At 50.0% G+C, this 19,973-nt stretch overlaps 1 protein-coding gene across 1 annotated transcript in view; it reads left to right on the top strand.

Annotated features, from left to right (window-relative positions):
• The window catches only part of Rbm33 (RNA binding motif protein 33), a 97,706-nt gene extending 81,243 nt beyond the window's left edge, over positions 1-16,463 (top strand). Inside the window, exons 16-20 of the mRNA XM_013027207.1 lie at positions 1,426-2,085; positions 9,876-10,085; positions 11,921-12,109; positions 15,200-15,288; positions 15,541-16,463. Coding sequence (XP_012882661.1) covers positions 1,426-2,085; positions 9,876-10,085; positions 11,921-12,109; positions 15,200-15,288; positions 15,541-15,589 — 1,197 coding nt within the window. The 3' untranslated portion in view covers positions 15,590-16,463. The remainder of the gene's footprint in view (positions 1-1,425; positions 2,086-9,875; positions 10,086-11,920; positions 12,110-15,199; positions 15,289-15,540) is intronic.
• Positions 16,464-19,973: the final 3,510 nt, after the last annotated feature.

Below are 19,973 nucleotides of genomic sequence, written 5' to 3'. Positions count from 1 at the left end.
TTTTTGGTCAGTCGTGGGGCCTGGGTGCTGTCCCTCAGCTCTTCAGCTCAAGGCTAGTGCTCTGCCACTTGAGCCACAGTGCCACTTCCAGCTTTTTCTGCTTATGCTGAGGAATGGAATCCAGGGCCTCATGCACTCTACCACTGAGCCACCTTCCCAGCCCACCATTATAGTTTTAAAAAATTTACTTTATTGTTGCTATAAAGGTGACACGCACAGGACTATAACCCCTTCCCTCACTCTCTCCTAGCTTCTCTCCTACTGCTTCCACCCTCGAGTTGTAGAGGTCACTTTATCAGTGTTCAGTGAGCTCCACATTGAGTTCTGGACCTTTCCCCCACCATCCCGAAGATACACACATGAATATGTACATAAAGAAAAGAAGGGCTGGGAATGTGGCTTAGTGGTTGAGTGCTTGCCTAGCTAGCATGCTTGAAGGCGTGGGTTTGAGTGCTCAGTACCACATAAACAGAAAAAGTTGGAAGTGGCATTGTGGCTCAAGTGGTAAAGTTCTATCCTTTAGCAAAAAGAGCTCAGGAACAGTGCTTAGGCCCTGAGTTAAAGCCCCGGGTCTGGAAAAAAAAAAAAAGGATCATCAACAGAATTTTTTTTTTAAAGGCAATCTCCCTACCTTGGAGTTTGTTTTGTTTGATGTGTGTGTGTGTGTGTGTGTGTGTGTGTGTGTGTATGATTTATATATATTATTTTATATAATAAATGTAGGGAGGCAGGTAGGCTTTGTGCCTTTGTGGGTCTCTGCTGAGAATGTCCTCTTGGACCATTTGGACTTTTCAAGAATGTTTTGATAAGACACTGAGAGTGGTCTGGTGCTGGAATATTCTGGGCATTCCTTCTAAACCATTAATATTCCAATACTGCAATTGGCAACATTTTGATTCTGAGGAGGGTGCCCGAGTTCAAGGTCAGAGAGATTGACTTGTGCTGTTCATTATAGCCAATTATTCTGTGACAAATGAGTTTGAGATCAGGCTGAAAATTCTCTACGAAAAATCAATAGTTCTAATCAGGGCCTTTCAGGACATTTACACCCCACCTTTTGTTGGTTTGTCAGGGAAGAGCCAGATAAAACCCATGTGACAGTGGGGCCTTGCTCCTGTTGCCATTCCTATTTGAAACATTTTGATATCTTAAATGGATAGTTTAATTGGTTTCAAACTTGTAAATTAGTGGAAATTTGCATTATTTCGTTGCTGGTATGCTGATAAGGGTTTCCAAATTAGCTTTAACTGTAGTTTTTTCCCCTTCCCAGAGGAAGGAATTATACTTAGCCTTTAGGAAGATTTTGAAGGCCTTTCAAATACTAAATTGAAAGGTTTGTGGGTTTAAGTCTCTGCTTAGTTTGTCCAAACAGATTGATCTTCTTGCTACATGTAGCAAGGTAAAATTGTGCATTTTTTATTTCAGTTTCCTGATGAAGATGAAGAAACAAGGTTATATCGCTTAAAGATAGAAGAGCAGAAGCGCCTGAGAGAAGAAATCTTGAAACAGAAGGAGCTACGACGGCAGCAGCAGGCTGGTGCCAGGAAGAAGGAGCTGCTGCAGAGACTTGCACAGCAGCAGCAGCAGCAGCAGCAGCAGCAGCAACTGTATGCTCCACAGGCTCCCGTGGAGCAAGAGGAGCAGGCGGCCGCACCCTCACCCACCAATGGTAACCCCCTGCTGCCTTTTCCAGGTGCCCAGGGCAGGCAGAATGTGAAAACTAGACTTCTTGTTAAAAACCAAGATGTTACTATTGCAAATGTTCAGCCGAAGACATCAGACTTTGCCCCATGTGGTGCTAATGTGCAGTATCCAGGACAGCAGATGAAACCACTGAAGCAGTTGAGGCCTGCTAGAACAGTACCTCAGAGTCAGGCCCAGTCGCCGCACAGAGTACTCCAGATCAAACCTGTGGACGTGGAGGAGCAGCTCCCCCAACAGGTGCCCCGAGCAACACCCCTCCAAGGCCGGCCACAGGACATGAAGCCAGGTGTGAAGAGGACTGTCATGCACAGGGCCGGTGGCGGTGGTGGAGATGGACCGCATGTCAGCTCCAAAGTCAGGGTGATCACGTTGTCAGGGGGGGTAAGTGGACAAGTTTTTATGTGCATCTCTTCACCTGTTTGCTTAGACGGTCCTGCTTCCCACAGAAAAAGAGTTAAAAACAGGCTGTATGAAAAATCCTGTAGACTACCCTTTATTCTTGGAAGGTGGTATCCTAATTGTTATTTAATTCTGGTTCACTCTGGAACCCACATTATTTCTGTTGTCTCTTGAGTCTTACTGAAAGGCCAACGTGTCATACTACAGTTATATATTTCCTAGTTTTACCTTTTTGTAGATTGTTTATGATAAGTTGTGATGAACAAATCTGTGGTAACAAATTCAACAAACTTGAACTATCGTGTGTGTTGTAGAAATAAAATTGCCTTTTACACAAAGCACATAATCTGTGGTGTGTAGAATTAGATTCAGTGAGCCCCCAGAGGCAGAGTGAACAGAGTGGCAGGGTAGCGTGCACACGTGAGTGTGTGTGTGTGTGTGTGCGCGCGCACGCGTGTGTGTAGTTCCACTTTTAGGCAGCGTTGTCTGAAGGCTACCTTTTTTTCTTTCAAGGAGTAACAAAATCCTACATGGGAAGCATGTGTGGTTTTGCCACATGCTTGTGATGGGTGTATGCTTGTCTGTGCCTCGTTCCTTTCTTCTTCACAGCACCATTTTAGCTCATGTTTATAAGGCATACAAATTGTGGGTTTCTGCTGTAGTTCAGGCAAGTTCAGCTCTCTAAAATAATAAATCATTGCAGATAGATCCCATTTCCCCAGCAAGGTGGGGTACAGAGTACTTGCTGCCTTGTCCTGCCCGATAATCTTACTTAGTAACTTAGTGAGTTACTTAGTAAGTAACTCACATCTTTTGCCCTAATTACAATGAATTCTGCAACAAGGAATACATGTTCGTGTGTTGTGTGCAGATTCCACTATAAATTGAGGAAGAAAGAGGAACACTGTAAAGAGGAGCTTTTAGATGAAGCCAGCTAGTAGAGATTGGCCTAAAACACAAAAGAATAACCTTGTTAATTCTAATTTTGGTCGTACCAATACATAATCTTAATAAGGTAATAATAGAGCAAATGTAAAGGATATAAAATATGTACCTGTCTAAACTTACTGAAGTCATCTCTCTGTATTCTGCGTGATTCAGCCCAGAGGTAGGAAGTACATTAAGCCCTTGTTCTGGGGCCTCTGCTTTGGCCCATAAAAAATGGCGTAGTCGTGAAGATGTCTGGGCAGCTGGTCACTTGGCTGCATGAACCATTGTTCACCAGTGGGGTGAGCACCCATCTCCTCTGGGTCTGGGTGTGGGGCTTTGTGTCAGGGCACCCTCCTTTGAGTGTGAGGGAGGAGGAAGTAGCGGCCTGAGAGCAGCCATCTAGTGTGTGCTCCAAGAAAAGGAAAGCAGACATTTTGCTGATCAAGGTAATGAAAATTTTAGAAATTTGGCAGCCAATGAAGCCAACAGTCCTTTGTTCTTTGGGCCGCGTAGAGAAGTCTGAGAGCCAGGGGATGCCCTGGCAGGAAAGCCAGCTGTCCAGTCAGAATTCTCTTGTATTTCATCTTTTAAAAGCCTGTCATAATGATGCCTCTAAAAGTCCCCATTTGCACTGGGGGAGCTCACTTTGCAAAGTGAGACTGAATTTGTGGCTTCTCACCGTCTCAGCAGGTACTCCTGGATTTTCTCTAGGGAGGCAGTGCATATGAACCCCGTCTCCTTCGTGAGCTTTACTTCGTTGTATCTTCAGTTAAAGAGAAGTTGTACAAGCCGCGTGAGGAGCTCCTGGTGCCTTAACCGTCTCACCTGGTGTTTACATCTGACACGCGTGCTGTGTCCTCTCCTTTTGCCCTTACACACAAATGCACATGTGTTTTCCTAGACTGTGCTCGAGTAGGTGGGCAGGCAGAGGACCTGTGCTACAGAACCACACTGGAGTTGCTGTTTGTCAGGGCCCGGAAGCCCCACCCCAACACAGGACTGTTGCCTAAGGCAGTTGGTGCAGCCAGGGCCAGCCTGGCTTGCCCTGTTTCTGATCCCCTCCAGTCTGGATCCGTTCTCAACCTTTTATTGTGTTTTTTGCCCTTGACATTTTGAAAGAGCAGACGCTTGTGTACTTTAGGTTTTCCTTTTGCTCCTCTTGACCAGTTTTAGGTGTGTGCGTTTGGCCGGATGGCTACAGAAAGGATATGGTACCGGCCTCCGTGTGCCAGGCCGGTGCCTTGTCTAGGTTTGCCAAGAGGACTGTCCCTTAAGTGGTTGAGAGAGGTGTGCTGTGGCTGTGAGCACCCCTCGTCCACACTCCTACCTTCAGCTTGCCGGGGCCCATACTCCTTCCAAGCTTACCAGCTGCTGGGCTCCTACTGTGCCAGTCTGGTCTGCTTACTCTGTTTTATTCAGAGGACTGCACTGTCCTTAATGACTGGAGTGGCCCGCCAGCCTCTGCCTGCTGGCACTGCGTCCTTTCACATCCAGCTTGCCTGTGAGCCAAGTGGTTCCTGTGCAGCCTGTCCCTTCTCTGCCTAGCCCTGGGACCAGCTGCCTCTTGGAGGCTCCAGCTCCCTCTAGTGGGAGCTGTGTGCATCAATGTCCCGTGCTGTGACAAACTGAGGTGATGAACTTGAAAGGTTTATTTTATGGGTTCTGTACACGGCCCCTGAGCCTCATCTCTCTGTCCGTGGTGGCATCATGCATAGTGGTGAACAGCTGGAAGGAAGTCATGCGGGTGGAGGAGGGGGCCAGCTTCCCAGTAGCCCCTTAGAACACGCTGCTGCTAACTACTTTCCTTCCACCAGGCCTCACCTCCTGAGGCCCTACCACTTCCTAACACCCACGGCTGGGGACCATGCCTTCACACATGACCTTTGGAGGGCCTCTGAGACCCAGAGCATCATTTCTCTCAGCAGAATTCCCTTCCCTCGCTCCTTCCTCTCCTTTCCTTCTGAATTGCAAAGCGCCAGGGGTCCTGCGCTCTGTGGATTGTTTTGTCTGTTACTGTGAACCTGGTCATGGCGTGAGTCTTGGTCATTGGTATTTATAGATGCAGAGGGCTTGTGAAACCTTGTGCTTTGTCAGTGAGCAAAATGCAGAGCAGCTGATGGTGAAGGAAAGATCTTGGGGCCTTCTCCTACCACCTGCTGAGTACACAGCCTGTGCTCTGGGTTCAGTCCCACATTCCTCAGTCACCTAAGGAAGAAGAGTTGGTACCAACCCCGGTGAGGTGTGTTCATAATCTACGGGACAGCTGTGTCCTTAGGTATCAAAACAAATGATCTAGGTTGAGGCAGTCTGCATTGGTATTGCTTGAGCTGATACCAAAGTAGGAACCTGTTGTTTGTTGAGTTCTATAATGAACCAAAGTGGGTATGGGCTATGAATATATAATAACTAGGTAAAAACAGAGGAGATGATGTGTGAGTAGTGTAGATTCTGAATGGAGAGGAAGAGATGACTGGGTCAGGGAAGGAGACAAGGTTGGAAGGGGCTTTCCAGGAAGAAAGCGGAGGCCCCTGCAGCTGACTGCAGTAGTTCTCAATTGAAGAGAGGCAACTTGACTGAGGTACATGGGGAGGTCTGGAGCTAGGCCCTCACAGTAGCGCTGGGTCATTGTTAGAACAGTGCCAAGCCCCTGGAAAGTTCTGGCAGAGGGATCATGGGGACAGAGTCAGACCCCCGCAGTGTGTGAGTTAGTCTATTCTTGTTTTTAGGAGACAAAAGATTTATGAGTTATTATTTGCAGGCCTTGTTTTAAGTTTTAACCTGAATGTTAGTATGCAGAAAGAATACTGAGCATTGAGTTTAGAGGCAAAGAGAAACATTCATTCATTTTATCCTTCTGTCCTGCAAATCTGCAAATCATCTTAACATTTTGGGGCAACTAAAAAGGAGTTTGGGGATGTAGTTTCTCGGCAGTTTATGTATGCTAGGTTGGGATTCGCTACTTTGTGACCTTTTGCTCACTTCTCTGTGTCATGTTTGCAGCCTGGGGCCCTGTGGCTGGCACTGTGTCTTACAGCCCAGCTCTGCAGGGCTTCTGGCATCCAGCACATCACACGCCCTCTGCCCTTGCCGCTGTCTGCAGACCTCGGACTCCTGCTTACTGCTGCTGCTTTGAAGGGACTGTGACCTCCCGTTCCATGTTTGTCTATAGAGTTGGGGTCACGTTCAAGGACGATATAAGTACTGAGGAATCAGATATTAAGCTAACAACATCCACATGGTTCACCATTTCTTCTGTCAAAGCAGCAGAGGGAGAGACTTCTGAGGATGAGAATAATGGTTGTTTCTGTAGACCTTCATATGAAGAAGGAAGTGAGCAAAACCTGGGGGAAGAAAAACAAGTAACATTAATTTTTATTAGTAATTACTTCTGCCATGCTGTCATACAAAAAAAAAATGTTTCCTCCTCAGATTGCTTTCTTTGAATTGTGGCGTTCCTGGGACTGAGTTAAACAGCCTGTTGCTTTCTGTTTGGAAGTATGAAGGACAGGGCTGAGGATAGAGTTCTGGGAGACCAGTTGTGAAGGGAAACTGTGTGTGTGTGGGGGGGCAGAGGCAGCCAAGTTGGTGCAGGGCAGGCCTCTGTGGTGCACAGTCCCCTCAGACCACTTCAGCAGGCCCAGTGGGTAGGGAGAGCTGGAGCAGGCAGGCCTCCTGGAGCCCCTCTCACCCATGAGTGAAGGCCATGGTTGGCAGGTGCAGGCATCGTGCCGGTAACCTCCGCGTGTGGAGGGCCCACCGTTAAACTCCTGGTGATCCTTTTTCTTTTTGAGGGGAAAGTTGTACTTTACAGATTGAAAAGTCCTGGGCTGTCAGATCCCCGCAGAGACGCAGGACTTTGGTTTGTTCCTCCAGAAACCAATGAACTTTGCTTTTTCTCATACCTAACTAAGCTCAGAAAGGCATATTGTTATAGGAGCAAGCAGGGTTCTCTCTGTGCTGTAAGATCAGACAGATGTGCAGAGGAGCCTTTCCCTTCTGAAGCCCAGCAGTTAGGAGCCCATCTGCCTCATGAATTTGGCTCCTCCGTGGACTGTGATAGGCAGGGGCAGATAGAGGCAAGATGGCATTGTAGCTTTCCATTGTGTCTGTGTTGGCATGCTTGCCGTGATTCAGAGAATAAGCAAGCATTCCCTGCTGAAGAGTCTTCCCATCCCACCCAGAGGCGTGGGTAGAGAGCTAGCCTGGGACCTTGGAGAGAGCTAGTTTCCTTCCTCTTAACTTAGCCAACCGCAGCAAGAAAAGAGAGAAACCTTAAATGTGTTTGTGTTTGGAAACGTGATGTGGCTTGCATATCATTTCCTGTGCAGATTCTGACCGAGCGTCACAGAGATGGCCAGGATAGGCCCCGCATTGTTGTGGCTAATGGAAACCTGTGCGGTGAGCGCTGTGGCTGTGTGATCAGCAGACTGCGGTGACAGGGAAGTGTGGCGTTATCGGACGGGGAATTCATGAGAGGCTGCCCTGGGACACCACACCACTGTCCTTCTGTGTGTCCTGACAATGTTATCTGTCCTCTCAGCACCGAGTATCAAATGTCTGTCATGAGTACAGAAATTAATTTAATGTCACCTGAAGACATGCAATTAATCTTTTAGAGGTTTTCATAATACCTTTACAGAAAGAGTTGCCAGTTTGGCGGATTTGGATTTTGGGGTTTAGAAGAAGATAAGGAAAATTAATTTTTCATCAGGGTTAATACAAGCTAGCAGGGCCATAAAGGCTGAGGAAAATGGTTGGGGAATTTGTCAAGTGTTGTCACTCCAGAATAATGCTGCTTAATGCCTGATAGGTATAATCAAGGGTTGAGATTTCTATGGAGAGGGATTAATCAATTTGCTTGCTACTGAATGCAAGTCAGTGATATCACTCTTCGTGGGGTTTAAGAATGAAAATAAGATTTGATCTGTCAAATTGCAAGAAGCCCTGACAGTATCAATAGGCATTTTTATCTGTACATTTAAGCCATTTGTTATAAATAAATTTGTCCTGCTAATGTTGGTGGCTACCAACCTCACTTTTGTGATGATTAAGTTGATAAAAAGTATCCCCTGAGCTTACTTAAATTCAGATAGTGCTTTATAGACAGCAACAAAACAAAACAGTAGTCCAAAGAGACATTTCTGTTGTATTCATTAAAAGACAATTATTTGTGGGAAAAGCCAACCAGTATGTTTCAACTGTTGACTAAGGTTGGCCCAGTTTCTTTCCTCCCATCTATTTTGGAGAAAGTGGAAGATTATTAAAATCACACCGACACAAACTGCTGTGTTAGAACTAATTATGGGTACTTTTATAGTGCTGTTGCATAGGTTTGGTTTGGTTCACATTCCGCTTTTTGTCTGTGACTGTATGGACACTGATGTGAAGGTGTGTTTGTTCTGGGTCGCAACCTGTTAGCTTATGGACTGCCCATGTCCTAGAGTTAACTCAGGAATTCACGGTGTTTCCCTATAGTTTAGTTTTTCATTGCTCTCAATTGGAATGAGAAATGAAATTTTCTGACAAAATAAAATAACTTGTTGGTTTGTATCGAAGCCTTTCCTACTTGGCATACTCTTCAGTTAAAAGTCAGAGCGCACTGCCTAACCGCGATGTAGTTGAAATGATGTCATGCTTTATTTTGTTTCAGTTCCTGTTTAAAGTGTGAGTGTGAGCTCCTTCTGAGGCGGGAGGCGGAGTGGGGGCATGCCTGTGGAAGCATTCTAAAAAGGCTAGGAAGGTCTCTGAAGATTTCCATGATCAAAAATGTTGTAACATTAAAAAACATGGCGAGTTTCTTGTAAGAGCTGAGATGGTTGGTCCTTTTTTACCCTTCTTTAGTGTAACTGCGGTAATTCCTTAAGTTACGGTGTGCTGTGTTTTTGTTTAAATTTACTTTTGTTTCTCTTAAATGCTTTCATTTCTTAGCCTGGCTTCCTAGGGGCTGGCCTTGTGCTGCCTACCTCATTGTCCAGCGGTGATCAGAAAGAGCCTTCACTCAGGTCTCTGGTCTGTGCACAGCCCCGTGACCGGTGACCTGTGGAGGCTGCTGCTCTTGCTCTTGCTCCCCACAGTCCCCTGTGAGCTGAGCGAGAGCTGTGTCTGGCCCTTCTGTGACTCTTGCCGTCCAGAATTTCCTCATCGGGTCTCTGTTTTGTGGCCGACGCGCCGCTTGTTCCAAAGCAAGACCCACAGGCTCTTAGGCCCTGTGGGACGGCCGCATTCGTGGTGCACTCTGGTCCTCCCGTCAGTGAGTGCTCCTCCTGTGCTCCCCTTGCCCGAAATGGTGGCTTGGGCAGTGTTACCCAGTTGTGTCCTTGTTTGGAAGACCAGACTTGGCACTTTTCTAACATTGCCATCGCCACAAGTTATGCCCCCTTTGACAGTTTGGTTTTTTTGCAGTCAGTGTTTGTTTGCTTCAGAAGCTTTTCACTAAACCGGTCCCCTAAAGATAAGCTTGGAGGTTATCATGGCCCACTTTCTGTGAGTGAAAGAACACTTCAGACTGGAGCTATATGTGGTTGATAATACACTTCTGTAACACTAGTTACTCGGGGGTGCCACATCGGGAGGATCGCAGCTCAAGGCCAGCCTGGGCCTCAGCAGACAATCCCAGCTCCGTGGAAGTAGGGAGGTAGGACTGCAGTTAGAAGCCAGGATGGGCAAACTATTTGTGAGACCCTATCTCAACAGACAAGCTGGGTGTGGTGGCTCCCTGACCGGTGAGGGATTCTGCCACGGACTCAGGTGAAGCGCCCAGTTTGGTTTGGTTTGTGGGTGAGTTCTGCCTCATGGTTGGCACTGGGCAGACACTGATCCACACACTGCCTTGTTGGTTTCAGCAGGGAGGAGAGAGCGATGGCTTTTTCCATCCCGAGACCCAGGCCCAGCGGCTTCCTCAGCCTTCGGAAGTGAGACCGCAGCCCGCCCGCAAGGTGACGCTGACTAAGGGACCCCCCCAGCCACCCCCGCACCTGCCAGCGGGGCCGCACACGCACTCAGCTGTTCCTCCTGGGATCAAAAGCATCCAAGGCATTCACCCGGCCAAGAAGGTACTGCGTTCATTCCCCTGCCTCGGCAGTGGGCCGGCGGTAGCGAGATGGCTTCCCTGGCGTGTGGTGCGTGGCCCTTGGTGCTACTCACGTTAGCACGTGGACTGGCATCTCTGCTTCCTAGCCTACACACAACTCCTCAGGCCCCTGAGCAAGAGGGGGCAGGTGGCACTGCTGCCTCCCTGCTTAGATGTCCCACGTGCAGAGCTGGGGCTCAGAGAGGGGAGACCGAGGCCCGCTGGAGTGACCTGTGGGCTGAGGGACGTCTCCCTTTTTGAGCTGTCAGGTGGGAAGCCTAGACACCCCGGCGTCTGTGCCCTGCGGAAGGCCCATCTTGTCGGGTGCGTGTGGAGCAGTGCCCCTCGGCTTCTAGGGAGAGGTGTGCGTCCTCTTAGCTTCCAAGGACAACTGAGCACAAAGCCTCCGGGCGCAGCAGCGCCCTCCCTGCTGAGGGTGAAGGAGGGTGGCGCGGGTGCAGCGCCTCTCACAGGGGGGTCAGGAGAGCACAGCACTGAGTCTGGGCACACAGCCTCAGCAGCTGTCCGTGAAGGGGGAGTCCCGTGGGAAGTGCTGGCTCCAGGAGGCCTCCAGCCCTCGCGGCCTTCAGGTGACCTGCCGGTGTGACGAGAGGACAGGACATGCTCAGGACACACAGACTGGACACGCGCACACCCCCAGTTCCTTTGTCCCACCCTCACTTTGCAGAGCCATGTCTCCTGCGTGAGCTACCGTGGTGGTGCATGTAGAAATCTGGTGCTCATATCGCCCTTGTTACAGTCGGGGCAGAAACAGCTTGTTTGCTTCTGGTTTCCAGCTGGTGTCACTTGTAGCTTGTGTCACGTTTTCCAGAGTGTGACTCTGGGACCTGTCCCCGGTGTGACAGGAGTTTGCGAGAGTGGCTGTCACCTACTTATTGCAGGTGTTTGGGATGCCCCCTCATGCCTTGGTCTGTGGGTCTGAGCTCCCTGTGGCCTTCTTTCTTCCTCTGCCTACCTGTGAGGACTGGAGGCCATTTTTGCTTGGCCTCCAATTAAGAACTGGACGTAGGACCTCCAGGAATCTGGTACTCTAGCTCTTCTCTGCCTCTGTATTCTTCGTTAGCCTGGGCCTAGAAGCTGGACACAGTCTCTAGTGGTCTACAACTAGGAGACAGTGCAGGACTGTCAGCCACGGCCTCTTTTAAGGGTTCCTTAGGCAGTGGTTCTGAGTCTTGAGTGGCTTTGGAAAATGGTGCTTTGGGGTCCTGCCCATGACCAGCAAATTGTCTTGTGTGTGCGAATGTGTACACGGGTGGTATGCATATATACATATGTGTACATGTGTTCATGCACATGGCATGTGTATATGTATGGGGGTGTGCACACATACACAAGTGGGAGGTGTGTGTGTGTGTGTGTGAGAGAGAGAGAGAGAGAGAGAGGGAAGCCTTTGGGGTGAGGGTAGCCAACATCTGGGTGTGACTGTGCCGTAGAGGCTGTCCTTGAGAATTGGGATGGGAAACATCAAATGGGAGCAGACACCCCGAAATGCTTTATGACTGCCAGGTGGTTTTTGCACTGTGCTCATCAGGTGTGCACAGACCTGACCTGTGCTCCGGCGTGAGAAGTGTGGGCACCAGGACTGTCAGGACAGCTCTGCGGCCGCCTGCAGTCCCCATAGATCTCACCGAAGGATGGTCCTCCCCGTATAGCTGCAGGGCTGGTCGGTTCTCCCCGAACACCGGTCTCTGCTGTTAAAGCATCCTCCCCTCACGGACATTAACGATGTTGTGAATCTTGGGCGGCGTGCAGGTAACCACACTGGATGTCAGCGTGTGTCTTCTTTGTTGTTGCCAGGCTGTTATGCATGGACGGGGCCGAGGACTGGCAGGCCCCCTGTGCCGGGGGCGCCTGATGCCCAATAAGCAGAACCTGCGGGTGGTGGAGTGCAAGCCGCAGCCCTGTGTGGTGTCCGTGGAGGGCTTGTCTTCATCTACCACTGATGCCCAGCTGAAGAGCCTGCTGATGTCCGTGGGGCCCATCCAGGTGGGTCTCTAGTGGTGGTGGTGGGGTGCGGGTGCCAGTTAGCTGCCTCTCATGCCAGTTTCCTGGAGAAGAAAATGCATATTTGTTCACACTTGATTGTAGAATTTTGCTTCAGACTCAAGATCTTAACTATAAGTTTTAAGAACTGAGTAAATGAAACCGAACAGATTTTCCTTGGAAATCCTCATGCTATATGGAGTCCACACATACACATAGACTTTTATGTATTCTGTCATTTTATTCATAATCTCTTCGGTTTTAAAGTAGTTAACCTGGGCTTGGTTCCCTCAAACAGCCTTCCCCCATGAACAGCTGTGAAGCTGGGTTCAGACTGTATAAATGGGACGGTGACTCTGACTGTGTCTCTTGTAAACTGGGCTCATCTACAAGAGTGAGTCAGAAACAAGCACCGTGTCTGCTGTGATCAGGTTTTCTTGGAAGCCCTTGGTTTCTGTTGCGTCTGAGCCCGGAGCCTGCAGCTGACCAAGGGAAGGGGCGTCCTGGCCGCCTCCCCGCGCACAGTGTATCGGGAGCGCAGCTAGTAGAGGTTTAAGATACACAGCAAGACACACAGTAAAAGCTACAGTCAGAGCTGAGTGGTACAGAGTGCTGTCTTTTATCCTGCTTTCTTGCTTCCCAGGTAAACCTAGGGACTGATATAAGTTAGATATAATACGTTTCAGACAGCCACCCACTGAGAGCCCTGAAAGTGAAGAGCGGAAGAGAGCCCTCCAGAACCCTGCCTGATACTTAGATTGTCTAGGTTAATTATGGCTACCTGTATTATGGGATTCTTGGAAACATAGTTAGAATTATTTATTATTTGTATTTAGCTCTGAAAGCGTCACCTTCATTTTGAGAGCAGATTTCTAGTGTGCAGTTAGGAGTGCAGACATCAAGCTTGTGTGGAGGGATAGGTGTTCTTAGGTGTGGCAGAGGGCAGGAGGATCTCACGTTTGAGGGCCAGGTAGGTGGTATAGCCAGACCCTGTCTTTTAGTGATGCAAGATGCTTTGGGTTCTAAGCAGCTGCATGATGTGGATTGGTTTGTAGACACAGTATTGATGGTGGGGCATAGGTATACTTCCAAGGCTATTCTAATTGGAGACCAAACAAACAGTTTAGTTGTGATGTCAGTATGAGAGCCTTGTCCCCTGCTGTGCCCCTTGCTGCTTCCAAAGAGCTGGTGTCTGTAGTGCAGTCTGCCGTGCTTGGGCTCAGGCTCTGGCTCCTGGGGAAGGCCTGATGGTGTGGCTGCCCGTGCGGCCTGCTGGGCCCCACAGTCTGCTCTCTTTCTTGAATATTGTGGTGTAATGGCACGCTTAGCAAGCAGATACTGTTTGCTGCTTCTGGACATGGACTGGGGCTCAGAGCTCCAGGATTATCCGCACCCCATGGAAGCATCTGCCCCGCCTCACCTGTTTTATAAGTTGAATTGTAAACTTAGAGATTATGAAGATCTCGTGCCCCCTGCATCTGCCACTCCCCCCCCCATTCTGAAGAGAACTAGAAATTGTGTTATAAAGAATCTTTAACGGCACCCCTGAAAAATCCTCGCAAAAACAGTGTTACAGTTGACTAATGGCTTGCTTTATGTAGAAGCAGCACCTGAAAAGGAGAGCGTGTTCTGGGTTGTAGAAGGTGCTGTGTTCCAGGCCCCTCCATGGGTTGCGCCTGTGGTGGGTCCTTGTCTTCCTTCCTGGAAGCCAAGTGCTCAGTCTCCGCCAGTCCTCTGTGAGTGGAGTTTATAGATGTTTAGACGTGGTATTTACAAAGTACTTCATTTCTTAATTAAACAGGAGAGGCCCTCCTCAGTGCCGCCCCCGTCAGAGACACTTGAGGGGGTGCTGCCCCTGCCTCCAGGCCTGGGGAGGAAAGCTCAGTCTGTGCTTGGACATGGCGCCACCTAGTGTTTACTCGCTTGGCCACAAGCTTGTAAGCCCTGAGGACTCCTTACAATGCGCTCACAGACCTCTCCAGAGCTAGGAAGAGTAGCAGGATGGTAGGAATTGTGTAGCAGAACATGGACCTGATACTATCCAGACTTTCAGATGGGAGATGGTGCAGTGCACTGAGATGTGCTCCTCAGGGGCAGGGAGAAAGGGTGGAGGTTTAGAGTTCAGGGCCCTACCTGGCAGTCCGTCCCGTTCCCCCCCCCCCCGCCACCACTCCATCCCCCTCCTAGGGTGCAGCCAGGCAGGCTGAGTGAAGAAGCAAGCTCACCGGAACTCCTAGGGTCTTGCTGAAATGGTGTCACTTTTTGCTGGGGTTTGCCTAAAGTTGTGCTAAGAAGAAAAAAATAATTTTTGTCATGCTAAATGAAATTCTGTAATATGAAAACAGAAATTGTTCCTTACAAAAGCAAAAAGGTTGTCTGCACTCGGTGAGCATCATTGTCAGAGTTAGGGAAGGTCAGCCCTGGGTACCCACAGAAAAGTAACTGTCCATCCATGCTCTGTGCCTGACTGTCAGCTCTCTGCATCAGCTTCTTCATCTCCTCCAGCAGGCCATGGCCAGCTCAGTCTTTTGCTGCTATAGTGACCCTCTGAGCACAGCCAGCTAGAGTGCTATAGTGACCCTCTGAGCACAGCCAGCTAGAGTGCCAGAGCGCGGGCTTGGCAGAGAGGCTGGCTGCGGGCTTGGCAGTGCCTGTCTTGTCGTGTGCCATTTGGGCAGATGACGTTCAGGAACTAGGTTGACTGTGTGTATAAAATGGAGATGGGCCTTGGGCTTCCATAGAGTGTGGTTAGATGAGCTTGTGTGCCTGCCCTGTGGTCCTTATGTGAGATGTGCTCAGGGGGCTACAGACAGCACTGCTGGAGAGGGCATTACAGCATGCAAGCAGCGTCCAGCTGGTGATGGATGTAGGCTCACAGTGCTGCCCGAATTCCCTGAAAATCACAACGGGAAATGCACTGCTGAGTGACTATACACTTCCTGCTTTTGTAAGGAAATTACTTTTTTGTTCTTAATTCTGTAGTTTCATGATTGTAGGATAAATCTGTTTTGGAACAGTGTAGGCTCACAGCGTGTAAGTATGTACATTTTACATTGCAGTGTGATATTAAATGTTTCTGTTTCCTTCCTCTAGAGTTTACAGATGCTTCCCCAGCAGCGGAAAGCCATCGCAAAGTTCAAGGAGCCAGCCCATGCGCTAGCATTTCAGCAAAAGTTCCACAGGTAGCCTGTGTTCTAGCTGATGGCGGGAGGGGAGGCGCGGTCTTGGGGTTCAGACCGCTGTTCTAGGGTGCGCAAGTTCCCAGAAAGCTGTGGGCAGCACATATGCTCAGAAGGCCACGGGGAGGAGGGACTCCCATTGCTTTTGCGGATGTGACTTTCCTGGGTGATTTTCGTGGCTCACGCATGGGCCTGCCTTCCTAGGTTTTGCCTGCTGTGTAGATCTAGTATTGACATCTCTCTGAATTCCTGCAGGCACATGGTCGACTTGTCTCACATTAACGTGGCCCTGATTGTAGAGTGATTTCCCCAGTCGGGCCTCACACTGCACACACTGTGGAATTTCCTCCAGGAGGCTGCTGGCCAGCGGGACCCAAGGAGCACAAGTCTCCAGTGCCCAGCCGGCTAACTGTTGTTCGGGACACCAGCCAGCCACAGGGTCATTCCAGAAGATCTGAACTGTGGGGATGTGATGAGCCAAGTCTGGTGTTAGGTTGCTTCCAGTTCTGTTGTCAGAACTCCAGTCCTCCTTTTCTTTTGTTTTCCAAGTGCTTACAGTGCATGTAGACCCTGTTCTTGGTGACCTCCTGTGTGATCGGCCACAGCAACTTAGGTTCAGGAAAGAACGTCACTGGCACATGTTTTGAGTGGTTTCCATAGCAAAGAATACTTGATAATGGTTGCACTTATCTTCAGTGCAGGCTAGAGCAGAGCGTTGTACCAGGCTTAACTGGAGCTGGTTGCTCAGAAAGCCCTGAAAGGCTCTGCTAAAAACGTAAGATAAATTTGGGTGATTTTGGATTGGTGTGGGCACGCCCTGGAAAGCATGGTGTGAGTGGGCGTTGGGGGGGCGCCATGGAAGTGGAAGTGGCCATTCTGCTTCTTGTAAATGTCTCCCACACGCCAGCAGCGCCTTCCAGAGTCCCAGGTGAGCACTCGCAGACAAACCCGGTGCCGCTGGGCCCAGGGCCCTGCACCCCGGACGGGACAGCTCTGCCGCCTCCGGGCGGGCCTCTCGAGGCCCGGCAGCCTGCCTTGCCCAGTTGAGGTGCATTTGGAGGGCGGCAGATCTACTTTGAGTTTTCTTTTAAAGGCAGCCCTGGGTGGCGTGTCTGTGTTGCCCGCCGGGTGATGTGCACAGTCACGGTCACTGCTTTTTTTTTTTTAAACCTTTGTTTTAAGGGCCTTTTGAGGGCCCACCATTCTTCACCAACACAGTAAGAGACATGCTGTCTGTGGGGGCACCATCACCCAGAAAAAGTGGGTCTGTGCTAGTGGTCCTGGGGGGTGCTTGCAGGTCAGATGACTCCGTGTGCTAGAGGACAGCGCGGCACCCACCTGTGCTGCCCGTGGGGGGTGTCCCAGTGAGGGTGCAGTCCAGCAGGGCGTGGCCTCAGCATCACTCACGTGATTTCATAACACACACAGGAGGGGATGGAGGGAGCTAGGAGCCTGTGCCCATTTCCTGTCCCTGGTTCGCCCACCGAGGACCAGCCTGAGCCTCGCAGCTCTCCAGGGCCACCGTAGAGTCCACGGAGGCAGCGTGGACTGACAGCAGCTGCCCCTAGAGCTGGTGCGCTGCCGCGTCCGTCAGCAAGGGCACTACGTTAGGAGATAGGGATCCTCCTCGGGGGCCCTGGGCACCTGGCCCCCTGGGACGTGGCCTGCCACTAATTCTGACTTCCCTGTGCCCGCGGAATTCTGGGGAGCCAGGAAATGTCAGCACTCATGGCATATTCTAGAAAACTGCAGCTCTGCTGTCAGCTCTGTTCTAGAAACCCCTGACTTGCCCCTTGCAGATACAGACGAGGCCGGCTCTGCGTGCCTGTAACAGGCCCGGGCACTAGGCCATTCCGTGTGCTGTCAGGGTGACCTGCTGTCGCTATAGACACAGGCGTGATCCTAGGTGTAAACAGTTTATTTGGCTCAGGTTAAGTGGTTGGGTAGCCATAGGAGCTAGCCCTAGGAGAGCCAGACAACTGCTTACCCACCGGCCTTGGGAAGGCTTAGCAAGGTTCACAGGGTGTCAGATGGCCCGCCCCATCTGCATTTTCTCCCTTGAGAAGTAGGCACTAAAGCATAGGAGTCAGTGTTGAGGGAACAGGTCCCGTTTGGGTTCCATTCTCAAGGATAGACTTTGGAGCTACTCACAGCTTGCTCTTGGCCCATAGCACATGTGCTGTAACTGCGCACAGCAGCAGGCAAGCAGCACGCGGGAGCCAGCCCCCACCCAGTCAGACAGCCTCGGTGCACCCTGCACGGCCACAGGGAGTGGGCTCAGTATACGTGCAGGCTCAGTCTCCCAGCAGGACACCATAGCGAAGGAGAGAAGCAGAATTAGAAAGGAATGCCTTTCCATTTCCCGTGCACTTCCACAGTGAAGTCCAGCCACGCACCTGACCTCGTGGAAGATCTGCTGCAACCATTATCTTTGTTCTTTTTTTTTTTTTATCATGCATTTGAAATGAGATGCAAAAGCATTGGCATATGTAAATACGGACCTTTTAAAATTAAAACGTTACTGGAAATGCTTTCAGCTCAGCAACATCTTAGCTATTTGTTAGTTCTTTTGTGTTGTCTCATCAGAGTTCAATGGAGACACTTCCGTAATTGTTGATGTGTTTGTGTATACATTCAATTTTTATAAAGATGGTAGTAAGTCAATACATTTACCCTCATCTGTGTATTATTTGTTCACAAATTCAAGGAGCTTAAGCAGTAAATATGGCTCTATCTCTGCAGGATCGGCAGGCCACGGTCTGGGGCCAAGTTACTCCCCTCCTTCCTTCTGCATTGTTGATTTGTACTGTAATATGAGTTCACGTAGCTGCTTACTTGGTCATAACCTTGCATGACCCTGGCATGGCCACACTTGTGAACCCTTTTCTCTTCTGGAGGATAAGGCTAAGCTCTTCTTCCCCAAAGAAATTCATAGGTGCCCCTGTGCTCACCAGCTTTCTTCGAAGGTCCTGCCCCCAGCCTCCTCATGCAGGAGTGGGCTGGGCCGGGTCGGGTGTGGGATTCGTTTCCCCATAATTACTTTTAGTCTTGAGTGGGTTCGTAGTGGGATGGGTGAGGGTCCTGAACAGTTGTCTAGGCTGGTATTGGGCACATTTCTGAATTGTTAGAACTTGGGCCCTTTGTTTCCAACAGCCTCTGCCTAATGCTGCAGACAGGCTTGCTGCCCAAGGTCATCAGCAAGGGGCCAGAGGCTGTGGAGGGGAGGGACTGGCGGGAGGGGTCAGTGTGGGTGTCTGCTGTGCGTGCCCTGACTGGGCTTCCAGGGGTGGTTCTGTAGTCAGACCCAGAACCCCAGAGAAACAGGCCCTGGGTGGCTTCCTGGAGAGAGCTCTGTGCTGGGCGTTAGGGCCGGGCTCCACTTACCAAGGCATTTAGGTTAGCTGGCCAGAGGAAGGGGCCTTGTTTGAAGGACTGGGTTTGGGAACCTATCACTTCTCTTTAGAATTCTGTTTTTTTGTTTTGTTTTGTTTCGCCTTTTTGTTTCTCTGTGGTTTTGTTGGGAAGGTAAGCTCGGTGGGCTCATAGGCTGTTAGACAGATGCTGGGTGAAGGGAGGTCTTGTAACCTGGTTGCATGGGCCCTCGGAGGGAGGCCCAGGTGGTGGCTGAGTCTTGTTCTCAGTAAGGCTCTGTGTGCCTGCTCCTGGGCCCCTGGGCCTCTGGGCCTCATGTGGGGCCCGGCTTGTATTTTCCTCCCTCCCTCCTGTGAGTAGAGGGGTGGGAGGAGCACTGAGGAGGGTTGCTGGCTGTGCAGGTGTGCTGAGAGGGAGCTCACTGAGGGTGCCAGGGTAGGGGGACTGAGTCCCCGTGCACAGAGTCTGAGACCAGTCGGGGGGAAACCTTAGATACTGTTTTTAATAAGCATTTCAAGTATTTAACAGTTGTGGGGGGAAAAAAAGGTGTCATTTCCACCTTCTTAAATATGACCCCTAAAGGCGTTTGGCCTTGATTTATCATTAAATCCTAAGGATTTTATGTAAGGTTTTTTGTGACCTATTTAGTTTTTATCTCTTACAATGCCTAGCTTCCTAGGTACATAAGCCCATGGCCTTGTGTACCGGAACCAGAGCAGCCCACCGATTCATATTGGATCTCCAGGTACGCCTCCTGCTGCACACACCGCCGGCGGGCTCTCGCCACACTGGTGCTGTCTTCTCTGGAGACTGCTAAACAGCTCCCTCTTTTGGATGCTGTTGCTAGGAATCCTTTAAGCAAGATGGGCCAGTGGAGCAATGCTTTTAGGGGAGAAAGCTCTCAAGTTCTTGCTTTTCCTTTCTTTCTAACCAGTGGAAGTGGAAAGAGGATTTTACGTCTGTATTCTCCCTGCTTTCGTTTTACTAATTTTGAAAGGTTTGTAGAGAGACGCTTTGTGTAGTTTTCTGGTGTGTTACTTTTTTTAATGTGTTCCACAGACGGGGCAGGAGGGCCGGTGTGGTGCGCATGTGCTCTGTACGTGACGATGTCCTCTGCTGTAGAGAGTAGGCACATGGTTCTTTACTAAACTCCTTTTCATTTAAGGCATGTGCCGTGGGACCTGCGTTGACAGGAACGGAGTGTCGCTCTTCGGAGCTTTCTTCCAGCCCGCCACAGCCGCACACGGTGCTTGGGGCAGAGCCCGCCCGCCCGCCGGTTCTCAACTCAGCTTTGCTTCCTACAGGCCAGGGACCTG

Source organism: Dipodomys ordii, unplaced genomic scaffold (assembly GCF_000151885.1).
Source record: "Dipodomys ordii isolate 6190 unplaced genomic scaffold, Dord_2.0 Scaffold101, whole genome shotgun sequence".
NCBI lineage: Eukaryota > Metazoa > Chordata > Mammalia > Rodentia > Heteromyidae > Dipodomys > Dipodomys ordii.
The sequence above is the reverse complement of the archived record's forward strand: the minus strand, read 5'-3'. Positions and strand labels throughout refer to the sequence as shown.